This window comes from Sus scrofa, chromosome 5 (assembly GCF_054392235.1).
Source record: "Sus scrofa isolate SSC_HxYL_T2T_F1_AM1 chromosome 5, Sscrofa_HxYL_maternal_Yorkshire_Landrace_v2.0, whole genome shotgun sequence".
Taxonomy (NCBI): domain Eukaryota; kingdom Metazoa; phylum Chordata; class Mammalia; order Artiodactyla; family Suidae; genus Sus; species Sus scrofa.
In genome coordinates, this window is record NC_139387.1 from 22,726,818 (window position 1) to 22,747,484 (window position 20,667).

Here is a 20,667-nt window from a genome sequence, read left to right on the forward strand (position 1 = left end):
AGATCCTCCACCCACTGAACGAGGCCTGGAATCTAACTCGCATTCTTATGGATACTAGTCAGGTTTCTTAGCGCTTAGCCACAATGGGAACTCCAAAGTGGTGTATTCTATATTAAAATAACACAATTATGTCAACAAACCAAAAAACATAAAAATGATGCTAGGAGATATTATTCTAGATTTTTTTTAAATGAAGAAATCCATTAAATGAAACATAAGGACTTCAGATTGATACTAACAATCAAATAAACTACAAAGTGGCATTTTTAAGGGATTGGGTGATTTTAAAATATATAGAGTATGATAATGTCATGTTTTAAAATTTCTTGTCTGTTAAATAATGAGGTATGTAGGGATGAGATGATACGGTATCTGTTGTTTGTTTTAAAATTGTGCTCTAAAAATATTCGAGAGATATAAACTAAAAAAATCATAATGTTTGTAATAGTTGAAGCTGGATAATGGGTTCATGGGTGCTCATTATACTGTTATCCCTACTGTGCATATTAATAAATTTACATAACAAATATTTTATAATACAAATTAGCTGAGGAAAAGTTAGGTATATGACGTAGTTAAAGGTTCCAATTTATGTAATTTTTTCAACTATCTCCCAATCTATTTCACACATTTGATTAACTTATCCATGTGCTTTTCTTAATTTTCAAATATTATAGCAATAAAGAAGACTCTTGGGGTTAGTAAATGTAAACTATTACATTTAGAATGGATAAACAATTAGGTCCTACTGTACAGCACAGGTACCTGTATCCAGTCTCCTGATGGAAAAGAATATAAAAAATAATGTGTTTGTATATATACATATATACATATATATATATATGTATATATACACACACATACACATGTGTGTGTGTGTAACTGAGTCACTTTGCTGTATAGCAGAAATTGGCACACATTGTAAATTAACTATACTTTAATAAAAATTTTTTTAAAAGAAGACTCAGTATATAAGTGAAAAAGGGAGAACTAATGTATTAATTCAATGAAAAGTCTTATTCCTTTATGTATTGTTTACTGGAAATATTCCATACAATTCTAAACTCCGATCACCCCAATTTCTGCAACTATTGAACATGATACTAAAGATAGTTACACAGCAATAGTGGTGACAGACACTTTTTACTTATGAATAAGACTTCCCTTCCAAATCCCTAATAGTGGTCTGCTATATAGTAAGGTAGGCTAAAAATATTATTTAATATTATTTGGGTCATTAATAAGAACTAAGACTTTTATGCAGACATCATTTTCTGAATTTTCAAAATCAAAACAAACAAAACCTATAACATAAATTATCCTTATTTTATCTTGTAAAAAAATGAACTTCAAAGAGTTACAGTGTATCACCCCATTTTACATTGCTACTTAATAAGAGAAACAGTATTCAAATTCATTTCTCTTTGATTCCAAAGCCAATGTTCTATTCAGTACTAGCACTCCCTGATCAGTTTGCAGCAAAGAGTGGTTTTTAGAAATGCAATGATAGCAATGACTTCGGTGTAGGGATTGTGTTTTGAGGTGCAAAAGGATACTTTCAGGCTCTTAGACACTCAGGTGCAAAAAGAGACTCTTAGTAACCTGATGTAGTACCAGATACATCCAGTGGTATTGCAGTTTACTGTAGTGTCTTGTCATTTAATGCATGTGTCATGACATTTAAAAAGCTGGAAAGTATAATAGGCTTATACTTGAAGGATGCTTCTTCATGTTTACCATATGGCCTGGTATAGAGTTACATTGTTAAAGTTCATAGATACTTATTTCTGTATTCCCAGGATAATTTTATGGGAGAATCTCTCTCTCTTTCTCTCCGCCTCCCCCTCTCCCTCTCTTTCTCCCTCTTTCTCTCTCACACACACAGACACATATACATTTATCTTTAGCTCTATCTCAATCATTTTTTAAATTTATTTATATTGATGGAATGACTTCCATAAAGTATACAAGGATCCATAAACCACAGTTAGCCAATTAGGTCATTGGCCTCCCTGATTACTTCAAGTTTGCGCTTTAAACCTAGGCTTCAAAAATGATCATTTTCTTTCCATAAACAAGGTATCAATTAGTTGGGCATGAGGCCAAAGTCAGTTCAGTAAAACTCAATTCAATAAATGTATGTAAATATGAATGAGATTATGCTTTTGCTATAATTAGAGCTATAAAATATTAACCTGGATCATTGGGAGTCACTAAAGACAGCACATTTACATGACTATGAAGTCAGTAGAAAGGAAATCAGGGCCAAAAAAGAACTGGGAAAGTATAAATACCAATGACTTAATTTGATTTCCTGTAACCAACCTTAGTCAAAGCTAGCATCCCTTGGAATTTCAGGATGGATTTTTTTACACTCATAATGAAAGTGAGTCTATCCAATTGTCCTAATATATGTTAATCTCTGTACCACTGTGTACCTCTTAGTTCTTGTCAGCTTTCCAGAATTTTCTTGTCCTGATGAAACTAGAAATACAAATATATTCAGGATGTTAGTTAATAGCTTTTATCAATGCTTGGTAGGCTATGATATGTGTTTTTATTTTCATGGTGATATGATTATACTATTACTAGGGTCTGCTCACCCACACTCAGTAAAGCCAATCTGCTGACATTAGGCTGTGGTAAAGGAAAGTGCAGGCACTGAACAAGGAGTAGGGAATGGCTAGTGCTTAAAAAACTTACTCTTCCTATTGAGTTTAGGGAAGCAATTTTAAAGGCAAAGTGAGGGAGGGGAGTCCAGTCACAGGATGCATGATCAACTTGAGCATAATTCTCTGATTGGTCGATGAGGAGGTAACAGAACTGTGTCACATGGGTTAATATTATCAGTCCTCAGGCTCTAGCGGGTCTATGAGCTGTGTGCTCATGGTCATCATGCCACTGACTTTGTGCATATGTTAGAGGTTTTAGTATCTGTGAAATAACTGAGGAATGAACATCAGACACTCTTACCTAGGTCCTTCAGGGAGGAGCTAAAAGATTCTATGACTGCTATATGGTTATTCTGTTGTTAAATTTTTACCAGTTCTCCTGATCCAGCTATTTCTGTCACTGCATGTTCACAGTTCTTTGAATCATTAATTCATGAACCAAACTTTTTGACTCAGGAGAGGCCTGGGAGACTTCAGCTTTTCTACAAATAAGAGGCAGGCGCATGACACTGTGGGGGCTTGTCTGTCCTGGGAAGGCCACATAGGATCATAATCGGTTATAAAACAAGATATTTACATTAGCTTGGTAAAAGTTTTCCTAAATAAAAAAGTTTATTGTATAACAATCTGTCCTGAAAAATATCAACAAAACACTTGATGTCATTAGAGAGCAAAAACAGCACCTAGGATGTGAGAAGCCTGGCTCTTAGGGAGAAGGATACTTACTTAAGGATCCCATATACTCTAACAACTTTCTATTGGAATCTCTTGCTCTTTTGTATGTAGTTCATGGTAAATATACCAAATGATGGTGGGTGAAAGCTTTCTTCTCTCACATGAGGCTGGAGGGAAACAAATTGGAATCTTTACCTATCAATGTAACCAGAATTTTCTTGGAGAGAAAAGAACCTATATAAAAAGCAACTGAAAACTAATGATCCTGACATTTTGCAGTGTTTTTTTTTTTTTTTCTTTTTCCTGAACACATTTAGTCAGTCTTAATCCTCAAGCAACAGAAGCCTCAGACCACAAGAATAAAGCAGTAGCTAATGCATTAGGAATCTCAGAAGGGAGTTCCTTGATGTCTCAATGGGTTAGGGATCCAGCATTGTCACTGCTATGGCCCCAGAATTTCCACATGCCACGAGTGTGGCCAAAGGGGTTGGGGGGGAGAAGAAGAATATCAAGGCTTATCATAAAAGGCCACATTTTATCTTCAGATACTAGGAGACAGCAAGAATTTCTTCTAAGCCTTGATAAATACATAGGTTTTTATTTCAGAGGACTTAAATCTTATATGCTAAGAATAAACACAATGAATTCATCATTTCTCAAAAAAGCATGAAAAACAGATTGAATACTCTCATTCCTTGATTGAACAGGGTTGTCTGCCTTTACTTGTGTGCATAAACAAAATCAAGGGTATAGGAATATATCATCATCCAGAAGCGTTACCATTTGAATACAGTTTTTTTTTTTTTCTTTTTCTGTCTTTTTAGGGCTGCACCTGCAGCATATGGAAGTTCCCAGGCTAGGGGTCAAATCGGAGCTGTGGCTGCCGACCTATGCCACAGCCACAGCAACACAGGAATCTGAGCCATGTCTGTGACCTACACCATAGTTTGTGGTAACCCCATATCCGTAACCCACTGAGCGAGGCCACGGATTGAATCCACATTCTCATGGTTACTATTCAGGTTTGTTACTGCTGAGCCACAACAGGAACTCCTGCATACAGTTTTGAGTATTGCATAAAAAGTTACACTCATACCAGAATGAGATTCAAATGACCAAAAGTAATGTAAATAATAGAAGTAGAAGGAAACCCAAGAAGATCTACACATATTTAGTATACCATCTGTAAATAGCTAATATTTTCATTAAGGAGCTAAGAAATAATCATCTTAAATATTTGGTATATGGACAATAATTGATAAATATCAGAGCTGTTGAACGGAAAATAATTTATTTTAACCTATTAACTCTTTGGGATCATATATCAAACCTCTTCCATAAGATTCACTGTCTGACCTACAGTGGGGTCAGGATCCTGGAAGTGTTCTATCTTGATGATTCACTATTCCTCGTGTAATTTCTCATGGCTCCAAAGGACTTGCCATCACATCTGCATTTAAACCCTGAGAGGGGGTAATGAAGAAGAGGAGGAATATCCACTTTTATCTGAAAAGAATCCATGGAAGTTGAACAAGGCGTCTTCATTTACATCTTTTGGACAAAATTTAGTTACGTGGCCACAACAAGTTGCAAGGAAGCCGGTATATATATATTCTTTCACTATAGAAAAAGTAGAGGATGCTTAGTTATAAATATCAGTTTAAGATCCAGTAGAAAGTATCATAAAGACCATTTAGAGAAAATACAGCTTTCAGAAAAGAAACAGGTCGTATAGGACACGAAGTGACAGATGTGTCTGGAGAATTAACAATGGTGCATTTAGCCCAAAGCACACCTTTTTCCTGTGACTAAGTCCTCCATCTTACATAGTCACTTTTTATTACCAATTAAAATAAATATTTCTGTTCTGTTTCCAAAGCCCTATCAATATATTTGAGATTTCAAAACTTTAGTGTTTGGGAGGGCAAATATATACTAGGAGAATCAACACTGAATTCTCTGGACACATAGCTAAAGCAATTTTTTAAGATGTATATTCTGTTGTTAAAAATATGTAGTGCCTGAAGAGTACATTTGTATATAAATTTTGGATTCCTTTAGAATGGTTTCCTTGAATCTCATATCCCCCTGCGATTTCTTCATAATCTTTAGATGTTTTCCATCAGGATGCAGAAAACATAAATACTCCATAGGATCGAGTATTGAGTAATTTTATATGGCATTGTGTGTAATACTTAGAAATGTATTTTTTATCTATCTATCTATCTATCTATCTATCTATCTATCTATCTATCTAATCAATCATCTATCTATCTACAGCAGCACCTGAGGCATATGAAAATTCCCTGGCTAGGGGTTGAATAAGAGCTGCAGCTGAGTCCTCTGCCACAGCCACAGCAACACTGGATTTGGACCACATCTGCAACATATGCACCATTGTGAATTCACCAGAGAAACATCAGGTCCTTAACCCACTGAGCCACAGTGAGAATTCAGAGAAATTTATTTTAGATATAAATAAGTTGTAATGGGGACATTAAATACACCAGTCAAAAAAATCTTTAAAATCCTCAGATTACAAAGCAATTACATTTTACATTTTAAAGTTGCCATAAATAGATGAGAAAAAATAAGATAGAGAGGAATGGACTATCACTGCGCTGTGTTCAGTATGATAATGAAACACTTAAATATTGTAGCAGAGATGATTTTGTTAGAGTTCATCCCCGTGTATATCTTAAAAAAGATGTTGGAGATTTTAATCATTTTTTGCAGACTTCCTTAGGGCTCAAAATGAAGAAAAGATTGGTATGTCTAAAGTTTATAGACATTTCCTGTAGATATATTTTGACCCACTTCTGTTCTATTTTTACCATTAAGCACCTTTTTTTTTCTAACCTTTTGATTTAGGAAAAATGGTGACAGAGGGCATATGGAATACAGTGATAATTTAGTATTGAAAAACTGTTCTTTTAAAATTTATCTGATGTTCACAATATCCAATTAGCTAAACATCACTACATTCATGGGACTGATTTCTAATGGTTTCATAATGTCAATTTCAAAATATTTTTACAGTGTGTCTTGGGATTTTTTGGTGTGTGATTGTTAAATCTAGACAAAGTTAATTTGACATGGTAAAATTATGACTGGGTATATGCATTTATGCTATTACTGTCATTGAACTATTTGTGTAAATGAAAAAAATTATAGTAGATTGCTTAATAATTATATGGATGTATAAGGAATGTCTAGGAATAATAAAAGCCACTTCTTGTTGCATTTGTCTACATTATAAACATTATTTTGACAGCAAATATCAATCTTTTGTCTTAGAATTCTCATGTAAACTTCTGTAAAAATTACTAGAAACAACTTTTATTTGTCTTTTCATGCATATATATATATATATGTTTTTTTCAATAATGATTGATATTCTCAGTACAGGAAAACACTGTCTTCTGCCTTTTATAAAACCTTAATGTTGTGTGTGTTTGATTATGAAGATACCCAGGAAGAAAACTTAATCTTGATTCCCAATTTTTGGGCTATACAAATCTGAACACCTGGACCATCTCACATAATATATATTAAGTGTTGCTAATAGTTATATATAGTTAATATTTCATTAGTTACCTTCAAGTATCCTTGTGATAGGGAAATGCGAGCCTTCTGATATTTTGTCAACAATTCTGAGATTCATATGTTTTTGAAATTTACCGAATTCTCTGTCCTCATCTTTTGGTCCACACCAATCTCAAATTATTCATCTTGAGACTCTGTGACAGAGAGTAAAACATTAAGTGAAAATGATTAGAAGCAGTTGGAGAGAAATTTTATTGCTCCAGATTTTCTCTTTACAATATTTTTGCCAATTTTTACTTACTAAATTACATATTTTAACTTACTCATTTACCTATTTTAACTCAAAAACTACTTATTTACATATTTTCAATTTTCTTTTAACTGTTCCCTCAAACTCACTCTTCTCTCTAAAAATTCTTCTTACCACTCTAGGTTTCCATAAATCTTTGTCCTTTTCTTTCTCTTCTCTACCTCTTAAGCCTCCTACAACTTCCTGAGTACTTATTTATATATTTATATCTGCTCCAGTATCCTGTATTCTCATTTTCACTTGTTTTTAACTGGTCTACTTTCAGAATCACAACATGCAGAGGAAAACTCCAATTTCTTGTTACACAGACTGAAATTCCCAGACTATTTTTGCTGATATTGTTTTTGGGTACATAATGGGGAGTTTGAGGGTGGTAAAGAGATCGAGTGAAAGGGAATACTCTTAAGGACAACAAATAATCATGTTTCCTATGTCTTATATTCACTTATCTGAAATTGGATCTTATTAGTCATCAAAGTGAATGACACAAGAAATAAGCATTTGAGTTTGATTGAGTAAAACGGTATATCAGTGATGGCTAGGACTCTGTATGTATGTGTATGTGTGCATGTGCAAGTGTGTGTGTGCATGCATGCATGTGTGTGTGTGATAAATGCAAAACCTGGGCTGAAATACTTAAAATGACAGATATCATTTTGTTTTTATTAAGCAAATCTCTTGTTTTCCTCTTTAGTTCTTCTTTTGTGTTAATTTAATTTTATTGGAGTATAGTTGACTTACAATGTTGATTTGTTTCAGGTATAGAGCAAAGTGATCAGTTATACGTATAAATATATCCATTCTTTTTTGCCATATAGGTTTTACAAATAATTCAGTTGATTTTCCTGTGCTATACAGTAAGTTCTTGTTAATTATCTATGTTATATAGTAGTGTGAATATATTATTTTCACCCTCCCAATTCCTCCCCCTCCCCCCAGTAGTTCCACCTGTGGTAACCATGAGCTTAATTTTGAAATCTGTGAGTTTATTTCTGTTTTATAAATAAGTCTTTTTCTATCTTTTAAAAATTAGATTCCACATATAAGTGATATCATATATTTGTCTTTCTCTGACTTCGCTCAGTTTGGTAATCTCTAGGTCCATCCATGTTGCTGCACATGGATTATTTCATTCTTTTTTACAGCTGAGTACCACATCTTCTTTATCCATTTCTCTGTCAATGGATATTTTAGTTGCTTCCATGTCTTGGCTACTGTAAATAGTGCTGCAATGAACCTTGGGTGCATGTATATTTTCAATTATGGTTCTCTCTGGATATATGCCCAGGAATGGGATTGCTAGATAATATGGTTGTTCTATATTTAGTTTTTTAAGCAACCTCCATCTTATCTTCCATGGTGGTTGTAACAATTTACATTCCCACCGGCGATTAAGGGGGGTTCTCTTTTCTCCACACCCTCTCCAGAATTTATTGTTTGTAGACCTTTTAGTGATAGTCATTCTGACTGGTGTGAGGTGATACATTATTGTAATTTTTACTTGCATCTCTCTAGTAATTAGTGATGTTGAACATCTTGTCATGTACTTTTTGGCCATCTGTCAATTAGATCTTCTTATTTTTTGATTTTTTTTATATTGAGCCATAAGAGTTTTTAAATATATTTTGGAGATTAAGCCCTTGTTGGTCACTTACTTTGCCAAGATTTTCCCCCATGTATACATTTATACCTAAGTTTTTCAAACTTCCTCTTTGTTTATGAATTCTAGTTAGTGAGGAATATAAAATGTTTTTCATTTAAATTATATTTAATGTAGCATGCAGTGCAATATATATACCCTACTATTATTAAAAGAACAGATGAGAATTCAAAGAATAATGAGATTTTATGAACAATTTTATGCCAACAAATAGGTAATTTACATTAGATGGATAAAATCCTTATAAGACAAACTTCCAAGGCACCTAAGAAGAAATATATAAGTTTAATACCCTATATCTATTAAAGTGATTTCAAGACCAGAGGAAGACATCAGCAGACTTGAAATACAGACCAGCATTTCTGGTGAACACAGATACAAAATACTCAAAATATGTATTATATTATTTTTAAATGTATAAATAGAATTACACTCTGTGACCAGGCAAGATTTATTCCAGGTTTGTAAACCTGGTTTATCATTTGCAAATCAATTTATGTGATCTATGAAATCACTAATTTAAAAATAAAATCATTTGAGCATAAAAATAGATGAAGTATTTGAAAAATTCCAGTGTCCCTTTGTGATTAAAATTCTCAATAAACTAAGAATAGAGAAGAGCTTTTAAAAATTTTTAAAGAATATCTATAAAAAACCTACACCTTACGTAATATTTAATGTTAGCATTCTCCCCATACCAGAGGCATGATCCATGAAAAAACTCTTGAATAATCTAATTTTCATTAAAATGCCAAATGCTTATGAGGATGAGGAGCAGCAAGAACTCTCATTTATTGCTGGTTGAAATGCAAAATGGTACAGCCTCTCTGAAAGACAATCTGTCCACTCCTGCAAAACTAATCATATGTTTACTGTAATTTCTAGTAATCGTGCACCTTGATATTTATCCAAAGAAGCTGAAACTATGTCCACACTAAAACATGCATCCTGATGTTTTTAGCAGCTTTATACATAATTATAGAAAGTTGGAAGCAAATCAGAAAATCAGATACTCTCCAGTAGGTGAATAGATAAATAAGCTGTTGTACATCCAGACAGTGGAAAATTATTCCAGACTGAAAATAAGTGAGCTTTCAGTCTTGAAAATATATGGAGAGACTTTAAATGTGTATCACCAGGAAAGAAGCCAATAGGAAGAGGCTATATATTGAATGATTCCAACTATACGACATTGTGGAAGAGGTAAAAATATTGAGACAGTAAAAATATCAATGTTGTCAGGGGTTGTTAAAGGGAATGGGAATGAATGTGAGAAGAACAGTGTATTTTGGAGGCATTGAAAATACCCAAATATTGTGTTAAATGATGGATACTTGCCATTATGTATTTGTCAAAACCCAACAATAATACTCAATGCTACTTAATGTATAATAGCAAGAGTAATCATAATGTAACCTGTGGACTTTAGGTGACTATGATGTGTCAATGTAGCATCATCAGGTATAATAAATGTACCACTCTAGTGGGGGATGGTGATAATCATGAATGAAGACTATGCATGTGAGGACAGGGGATATATGGAAAATTTCAGAAAATCTTTAATTTCTTCTGAACCTTAAAATGCTCTAGAAGTAATAAAAACTCCCTAGTATCTAGACAGATGAAAAAATATCTGTTTTGCATAACCAGTTACACATTTTTCCGCATCTTATTGAGAATAAATTGAGTGTGCTATGCTGATGGAGAAGACCATCACAACATTTTGGAGTGGGCCAGGTACACACCACCTAAACACACAATCGAGGAATAGGAGTTCTCTTGTGGAGCAGAGGGTTAAGGATTCAGTGCTGTCACTGCAGTGGCTCGGGTCCCTGGCCTGAGAACTTCTGTATGCTGTGGGTGAGACCAAAAAGAAAAAATAATGGAGGAATATATAGGAATCCAATTTCTCAGTGTATCATGGAAACAAGAAGACAATGATATAATGGCTTCAAATTCTGAAGATACACACATATTCACACTCAATATTTTATACACAAAACACCAGTCATAAGCTAGACAGAATAAATATATTTTCCTGTCTTCAAATTCTAAAAAAAAATATCCATACTGCACATTACGGAGAAGTACTTTACCAATGTGAGGATGTAAACGATTAAACTGTTAAAGAAAAAGGTATAAATGAATGAATCAGAGGAGGAATGCTTTAGAAACTTAAGCTCACTTTCTCACCCTTTCACAGTCCATATTAATGCATTGACATCATTATCTAATGTAAGACTTTCAAATGTTAGATATTTTGGTGGCGATTGTTTAATAGTACTAACTCTTTCACTTTGGTTTCTCCACCTTTGGACTGAGCTCATGAATTTTAGGGTATCAGATAAGGAAAAGTTGAATAAGAGGTGTATATATCTTAGGAAAGTAGTTGTTGGAGATTTTCATTTTTCACTTTCTTTCCAATACTTCTATACAAATGGTCCATACAAATAATACCAGTAGAAAATATTTTGAAGATTTATTATAAAAACCAGAACTACTTCCTCTATAATTCCTCAGAGCTAGCCACTTACTATTTTGCTTCATTCTTTTGGTACATGTATTAATTTCAAATTAATGTGCATATTACTAGTAATTCATATGTTTTTAGATGAAGACGAAAAACCTGTAACTACACTTGGAAACAAGAGAAAGGTAAAATGTATTTGTGAGTATAGGAAACAGTCATTTCAATGTAAGCGATGTGCATCAGACCTACAAACAACACAGACTAGTATGGCTGGGGGCAAAAAGTGTTCCAGGACAGATGGTGCTGAGAAGAAAAATGAAGATGAGAGTTTGCCTCAGGTATTTGTATTTTTTGAGGACATAGCTGCACTTCTGGATTCTAGCCTGAGATGGGAATACTGAAGAGTGGCAGTTAAATAGCTATGCAATTATTTTAATTGAAAATTGATCCCAGTGGAAATAAAACATGGTTAAGTAGAGACACATAATGTATACCAAGATGTGGCTCGGCTTGAGAAGTAATTATGTTGTCAAAACAGTGTAAATTAGAATAAAAATAAAACTGATAATGACATTTATGAAAATATAATAAAAAGACAAGAAATAGAAATGAATTAGGAGAAGCAAAAGATGTAAGAAAAGAAAATGCTAATTTTTCATACTGGAAATCCAATAATTAATCTAAACTGAAAATATCTTTTAATATATGAAAAGGAATGCATATATATATATATATATATATATGTATGACTGGGTCACTTTTCTGTATAACAGAAATTAGGACAACATTGTAAATCAATCATACTTTAATAAAAATGAAAAAAATAAATAATGTCATTTAAGGACTAGTAATAGATATGAAAGGGGAAAAAAAACAATAATGGCAATTCTGGAAAATGACTTAGGGTAGATGAGGGCTAAGCCAGGAGGATACTAATTTTTATCAACAGAGTTCCAGAATTTTTGACTTTTTGAACTTTGTGTATGTATGCCTTAATGAAAACAAAAAGCTTGTGAGAAAATAGAATGTGTACATGTATGTGTAACTGGGTCACCATGCTGTACAGTAGAAAAAAAAAGTGTATTGGGGAAATAATTTAAAAAATAAAATAAAGCGATTTTATTGAAGTAGTATTTTGTGTTGAAGGAACACCACAATAATTGAGCCACTTTATATATATACACAATTCTACAGAAAGAGGCAAAATGAGGAGTTATCTGTATTAATATGTATATGGATTAGCCAAGACAAAGAGGGCAGCTAACCAGGAATTTAAGATCATTTATTCAATTGGAAAGTGATCCTTGTTGTGTGATGTAACACTTGGATGTATTTTTGTCTTTTTAAAACATTTATCTTAAAGTTATTTTCAAATGCTTCCACAGCTGTATAATTTTTAGTTTTCAGTGCACTTATTTGAAAATTGTGATGAGCTATATCAGAATATTTTTATAGAGATGATATTCTGAATTGAATGTTAAAAGATTAGCTCATCATTTTTCTCTATCTTCCCCAAATTTTCCCTATGCTCAGTTCTACTTTCTCTGTCTTATTTAGTGACTTTACCTTATTTCCTATTCCATCTTGGTCAGAATTCTAGAATAAACTTCAGCTGCTCTCCTGTCAAAATAATTCAATTTTGAATTCATCTACACATGTTTATTCAATTACCACTTAATACAGAGACATTCCAGAGCCTAAGTATGTATGGATGAAAAAATATAACAGACAAGTCCCTGATGCAACTGGAATTCTGTAGGGGATTAAAAGGTGAAGAAATGACATGTAGAAATAAATATGTTGTCAAAACAGTGTAAGGCATGAGATTAGAACTATTTTTCTTTTCACAAAGAGTTATGAAGCACAAATGGCTGAGATAAAGACTATGAAAAGGAAAATTTCTCTTTTCAAATGGTTACCCCTATGAAAAATGACTTTTTTAATGGAGATAGGTCATTTGAAGTCTGAAATTTAGAGGTAGAGTGAGAGCAGATATAGGGATAGAAGTGGCAGAGAGCTTGATGATTGGAACGAGTCAGTGTTGTAAATGATAACCTAATAAGTAAGGAATGAGTGGAAGGGCATAAAGATAGGACAGGCTGTGAGGACATAGACCAAGGATTCTTCGCTGGCTATTTAACAACCTACAGTTCAATTAGATTTCTTGACATAATGTACACATAGGCATGGCATAATCTAAATTAAATTTTATAGGACAAACTTTTATCTTCTCTGTAGGAAATGAATTGGATGAGGGAAGGAAGCAAAGATTATTTAGAAGGCTGTGACAGGCTGTTAATAAGATCAGCGGGAAGGTAATGGTAGATTGGATTGGAATAGTGGCAGACACCCCAACATAAATGACATCTTTCTTTTTTAAGATTTTTTTTTTTTGTCTTTTTGCTATTTCTTGGGCCGCTCCCGTGGCATATGGAGGTTCCCAGGCTAGGGGTCCAATCGGAGCTGTAGTCTCCGGCCTACGCCAGAGCCACAGCAATGCGAGATCCGAGCTGCGTCTGCAACCTACACCACAGCTCACGGCAACGCCGGACCGTTAACCCACTGAGCAAGGGCAGGGACCGAACCCGCAACCTCATGGTTCCTAGTCGGATTCGTTAACCACTGCGCCATGACGGGAACTCCTAAGATGTGTTTTTGTTATAGATGTACAAGGTAATTTAGTTTTCTTTAAAACTCCTATGGTTTACAACCTATTGCTGCCTCAAAAAATGTTTTGTTTTATTCTCAGTTGAGTTTACAGATTATAATTTCTCCAGTTAATCATTTTTCATATATTTTTAACATCCTGGTACATGTCCTCCAGGGTAAAGTTTCCTTTTTTTAAAAAAAAAAAAGTATTTTGAATCAGATAATCCTCATGAGACAAGTGGCAAAGTGCATAAAAAGGATTATACTTACAAAGTACAAAACAAGCAAATGGGCTTTTGATGTAGGACAGAACCATCTCAAAATAACAAAGAATCTGAAATCTCTTTTTAACTCTCCTTTCTAGACTATTAAAATATATTTGTTTTGTGTATAATCGCGATAAATATATTCCACTTTAAATACAATGTAATTTGGAGAACATTTCCTGTTTAAAACAAATAAGAAGCAATGAAACTAAGAAGTATCTTGCCATGCTAAAATCTTTGAGCTCATTCATTTGAGTGTGTGTTGCTAGAGCTAATGTGTTTTTGGATGAGAATACAAGATAAAAATATGGGTTAGCACAAAATCTCAAAACATGATGGATAGACAACATGAGGAATTGCCTCTGTCCTAGGACTCACATCAAAAGAAGAGTCAAGAATGAAATCGCTACTAAAGACATTAAGGTTTGGGAAAATGTCTGTTTTTTTATTTTAATTATAATAACTTTATTGCATGAAATTGGAAAAAAATGTTTGAAATAGTAAGGCATGAGATTAGAACTATTTTTCTTTTCACAAAGAAAACATTAAACGGACAGTTTTGAAAGTTACACTGAAGAACACAGTTTTAAATAAGAAATCTTTGAACTTTTCATTTCTTGGAATCTCACTTTGAATAGTGTTGTTCTTTATAGTATCCAACAGAATCTTAGGAATATTCTTTATTAAATGAATATGTTGTGTCCCTCAGATATTTATAAATGCATATTTAATTAGTATCAGGGTCAGAGTAAGTATTGGCGATTATGATACTGGGAAAACAGTTTAGTTCTGAATTGGTGAAATTATTGCTATATTTATCAAGCAGTCATACTGAGTTTAGTAGTATTTAAACATTTCTTGAACTGTTCAATTTTCATACTATAAAGGAATCTCTTGTCTCTTACCTATAAATTGTCAATGCAGTTACAGAACCCCCTGTGACTCTGAGAGTGGTGAGAAACAATGGCTATTTCACTTTCATGCAACAAGAATTTATTTTAGGAATATAGGAGGAAAAGTAATGTCACATAGTTTGTAGTATTTTTTATTTATTTAGAATGTTGTAAATTTAAATTTAGACTAGAGAGTAACCATATATGAATCCACTTCTGACATTATACTAGGGTACTCTATATATAAACTCATCATTATTAATTGATGTTTGCTTATGCTTTTCACCTTTTAAATAGACTAAATTTGTACTTCACAAATATCATTAATGAGTATAAATTTTACTTAAGTGGTCAGAATATGGACAATTTTAGAAAATGGTCCATTGAAAAAAATAGAAAGCAAAGGAAAAAAAGAAAGGTCTGAAGTGAAAGAGGGAAGTGGTGTGGTGTAATCACTGGAGATGTTTGCTTTTTTTTTTTTGCTTTTTAGGGCCGCACCCACAACATATGGAGGTTCCCAGGCTAGGGGTCCACAGCCACAGCAATGCCACAGCCACAGCAACACCAGATCCAAGCCGTGTTTGTGACCTACACCACAGCTCATGGCAACACCCGATCCTTAACCCACTGAGCAAGGCTAGGGATCGAACCTGCAACTTCATGGTTCCTAGTCAGATTTGTTTCCACTACACCACAATGGGAACTCCAGATATTTGCATATTTTTTAAAACCAGAACTGAAATATAGAAAACGTTAAGAAAAAAATACAGTTTAACACATGACCCAATATTCTTCCAAAGGAAAGTATTGTCATTCTGTAGAAAAAAAAATTGGTGGGATAGACTTTTGGGGTGACAAATATCAAGCCAGGTATGTCTGGCTAATATTTTATTATTTTAACAAGCTCATTTCCTAGAACCCTCCTCAGTCGCTGGAGATATTCAGTAAAATGTGCTATACAACATTATATACACTGTGCAGGAGAATACACTTGATACCTGCTTGGGTATATGTCAGAGAAGAGAGAGCAACCAGGGTGAATGGGATGAAAGTAAACTCAAATTTCCGGGAAAAATGGGAAAAGCAGAACTAAATGTGGTCCTGCGGATGTAAATCTTGAAGTGTATAGAAGTTTGGTGAAGGTAATGAATTCCCACTGGATATGGGCAAGGGATGTTTAGATCAAGTTATGTTAATTTTGAAAGGCAGATACCTCAGGTGAATTCTGACTTAACAGAATTATAAAGTCTTCCATAAAGTGTAATGAACACTGAAAGAAATGTTTGGCAAAGGAAAATGAATCATTCTTCTGTCAAATGAGAAATATGAAACTTCACTTTCCTCAAAGCAAATGGCTTTCTGAAGATCTTCTGAGGCTCTGTGTAGCTTTAGGATTGTATGACCCAAAAAGATAATTTCATTACTTTGTATTTTCATTAGAATAAAGAGAAATTATTCTTTTAATAAAAAAGAAGAATGAATCACCAGATGATGTAAATAATTTAATGTAAGCTAAATATTGGAAATATTTGCAAGTATAAAAGATACAAGTTAAATACTTTTTCTCTCTTTTTTTCTTTGCTTCTATTTCTGTATGACTTTATCAATGTTTTCCTTTAAGGATGCCTAGATTTATGACACTTTAGGAAAGAAAAACCCTCCCAGAGTTGCCTTGAGTTAGTCAAATTTTGAAGAAAAACTGTATGAGCAAAATTTTTATAGGCTGTTACTGCTGACCAGAAGAATACTGAAGGGGGTTGGCTGTGAGTAGCAACGTTTTTATGGAGGGTTTCAAGACAGTAGGATTCTCATTCAGCCTTTCCCCTTTGATTCTCACTTCTTCTTTTTTTTTTTTTTTTTTCATAGAAGTCAGCTATGAGAAACCACACAACAGTAACAACCTTTATTCTTCTAGGACTGACTGACGATCCACAATTACAGGTGGTTATTTTTCTTCTCCTTTTTGTTACTTACATGCTGAGTGTTGCTGGAAATCTAACCATCATCACCCTTACCTTGCTAGATTCACACCTCAAGATGCCCATGTATTTCTTTCTTCGAAATTTCTCATTTTTAGAAATCTCATTCACGACTGTCTGCATCCCCAAATTTCTTGTCAGTATGGCAACAGGCGATAGGACCATTTCTTACAACAATTGTGCAGCACAGCTCTTTTTCACTATTCTCTTGGGTGCCACCGAGTTTTTCCTCCTGGCCGCCATGTCCTATGACCGCTACGTGGCCATCTGCAAACCTCTGCATTACACGGCCATCATGAGTGGCAGAGTCTGCCACTTTTTAATCTTTGCTTCATGGTTGGCTGGTTTCATAATAATTTTTCCACCACTCCTTGTGGGTCTCCAGCTTGATTTTTGTGCAGCCAACACTGTGGATCATTTTTTTTGCGATGTATCTCCTATATTACAGCTCTCTTGCACAGACACAGATAAAGTAGAATTAATGATGCTTTTCTCAGCCATTTTGACACTCCTGGTTACTCTGGTGTTAGTGATTCTCTCCTACACAAACATCATCATGACTATTCTGAAAATACCTTCTTCTCAAAAGAGGAAGAAAGCCTTTTCTACGTGTTCTTCTCACATGGTGGTTGTGTCCATTTCTTATGGCAGCTGCATCTTCATGTATGTGAAACCCTCTGCAAAGGAAAGAGTGTCTTTAAATAAAGGGATAGCTCTGCTCAGTACTTCTGTGGCCCCCATGTTGAATCCTTTCATATATACACTGAGAAACAGACAAGTGAAAGATGCTTTTAAGCACATGATCAAAAAGATGGACGTTTTCTCAGTGAAGCAGTGAAGTGAACGAACTTTTCATATTCTTTTCCACTATGGTTTATCTCAAGATATTGAATATAGTCCCTTACAGTATGATTTTATTGCTTATCCATTCTATATACAGTAGTTTTCATCTACTAACCCTAAACTTCTACCCCCTTCTACCCCCTTTCCCTTGGCAACCGCAAGTCTATTCTCTATGTCTGTGAATCTGTTTCTGTTTAGTAAATAAGTTCATTTGTGTCCCTCTTCTACCCCCTTTCCCTTGGCAACCGCAAGTCTATTCTCTATGTCTGTGAATCTGTTTCTGTTTAGTAAATAAGTTCATTTGTGTCATATTTTAGATTCCACATATAAGTTTTATCATATGGTATTTGTCTTTTCCTTTGTGACTTATTTTTATTTCTTTTTTTTTCTTTTTTTTTTTTTTTGTCTTTTTGCTATTTCTTTGGGCCGCTCCCGCGTCATATGGAGGTTCCCAGGCTAGGGGTCGAATCGGAGCTGTAGCCGCCAGCCTACGCCAGAGCCACAGCAACGCAGGATCCGAGCCGCGTCTGCAACCTACACCACAGCTCACAGCAATGCCGGATCGTTAACCCACTGAGCAAGGGCAGGGAGCGAACCCGCAACCTCATGGTTCCTAGTCGGATTCGTTAACCACTGCGCCACGACGGGAACTCCCTGACTTATTTTTCTTAGTATGATCATCTCCAGGTCCTTCCATGTTGCTGCATATGGCATGTTTCATTTTTTAAGGCTGAATAATATTCCATTATATGTTATTTTATATCATTCACTGTAGCCATGTCTTGGCAATTGTGAATAATGCTGCTATAGCCATAGGGCTGTGTGTGTTTTTTTGATTTATAGTTTTGTGTGCATATACATCCAGGAGTAGGATTGCTATGTTATATGGCAACTCCAGTTTTTTGAGTAACCTCCATACTGTTTTCCATACTGATTGCACTAACTTACATTCTCACCAACAGTGCAGGAGGGCTTCCTTTTCTCCACATCTTCTTCAGCATATGTTATTTATAGGATTTTTAATGATGGCTCTTCCGACCAGAGCGAGGTTGTTGGTATCTCTTTATAGTTTTGATTTGCGTTTCTCTAATAATTAGCAATGATAAGCATCTTGTCATGTGCCTATTGGCCATCTGTGTGTCTTCTTGGAGAAATGTCTGTTTAGTTCTTTTGCCTATTTTTCAGTTGGGTTGTTTGTATTTTTGTTGTTGAGCTATTTGTGTATTTTGGAAATTAAACCCTTGCCAGTCACATCTTTTGCAAATATTATCTCCATTCTATAGGTTTTTCTTTTTGCTTTGTTTATGGTTTTCTTGGCAGTACAAAAGCCAGTGTGTTTGATTAGGCCCCATTTATTTGTCTTTGTTTTTATTTCTATTGCCTTGGGAGACTGACTTAAGAAAAAATAGGTGAGAATTATGTCATAAAATTTTGCCTGTGATATCCTCAAGAAGTTTAACAGTGTCATGTCTTATACTTAAGTCTTTAAGCCATTTTGAGTTTATTTTTGTGTATGGTGTGAGGGTGTGTTCTAACTTCATTGATTTATATGCAACTGTCCACCTTTTCCGACATATCTTGCTGAATAGACTGTGTTTTCTCGACTGTATATTTTTGCATTCTTGTCAAAGATTAATTGACCATAAGTATGTGGGTTTATTCTGGGTCCTCTATTCTGTTACATTGATCCATATGTCTGCTTTTGTGCCAACACTATGCTGTTATGATTACTATAGCTTTCTAGTGTTGTCTGAAGTCTGGGGCAGGTTATGCCTCCAGCTATGTTCTTTTTCCTAAAGATTGCTTTTGGCAATTCTGGATCTTTTATAGTTCCATATAAATTTCAGGATTATTTGTTCTAGTTCTGTGAAAAATCTCATGGGTAATTTGAGGGATCACATTAAACCTGTAGATTGCTTTAGGGAATTAATGTCCATGCAAGTTTTAATCTTAGTAGCAAAATAAAGTACAAATCTCTCTGTCCACATGTCACATAGGATGCAAATGAACAGTAAGATCTTTATAGAGAATTTCATATATTTTAAGGATTGACATAAATAAAATTGAGATTTTATTAGATTAGAGTACTTTATTTCTCTCTTTTTCTTTCTTTCTTTTCTTTTCTTATTTTGTCTTTAGGGCAGTACCTGTGGCATATGGAGATTCCTAGGCTAGGGGTCCAATCAGAACTGTAGCCACCAGCTGATGCCACAGCCACAGCAACACAGGATCCAAGCTGCTTCTGCGACCTATACCACAGCTCATGGTAATGCTAGATCCTTAACCCACCGAGCAAGGTCAGGGATCAAACCTGCATCCTCAGTGATTTAGGCATAAATACATACATATAGAGTGGTTGGTCATGTGCAAAGAAAATCATTTTCACCCTTTTCCTTTTTTATATCATTTCTCAGTGTAAATAAAATTTTTTTTCCCAAGAAGACACATTTAAATTCATATGGTGAATATTTATCTATCACTTAGTTTTTACACAGTGTACATAGTGGTGACCTTATGGGCAATTTCCGACTGGTAGGATTATCAATTTTTTCACTTATGAAATTTTTATACTTAACTTGTTACATCATTGAATTGTTTCAATACATTTTGAATGAAATATTACTTTATTATGCTTCCAGCTTAGCAGATAATTTAATATGAATTTTATGATAATTAATGAAATGCGTTGTCTAAATATTTAAAT

General features: G+C 34.2%; 2 protein-coding genes across 3 annotated transcripts in view; both read left to right on the forward strand.

The window, feature by feature from the left end:
- LOC146403204 (uncharacterized) overlaps window positions 1-20,667 on the forward strand; it is a 732,844-nt gene that overhangs the window by 96,684 nt on the left and 615,493 nt on the right. The gene's annotated exons all lie outside the window — the stretch shown is intronic.
- Window positions 16,991-18,189, forward strand: LOC100623839 (olfactory receptor 6C74). Its single transcript, XM_003360576.3, has one exon. The coding sequence runs from the start codon at window positions 17,017-17,019 to the stop codon at window positions 17,956-17,958; it is 942 nt and encodes a 313-aa protein (XP_003360624.1). The 5' UTR covers window positions 16,991-17,016; the 3' UTR covers window positions 17,959-18,189.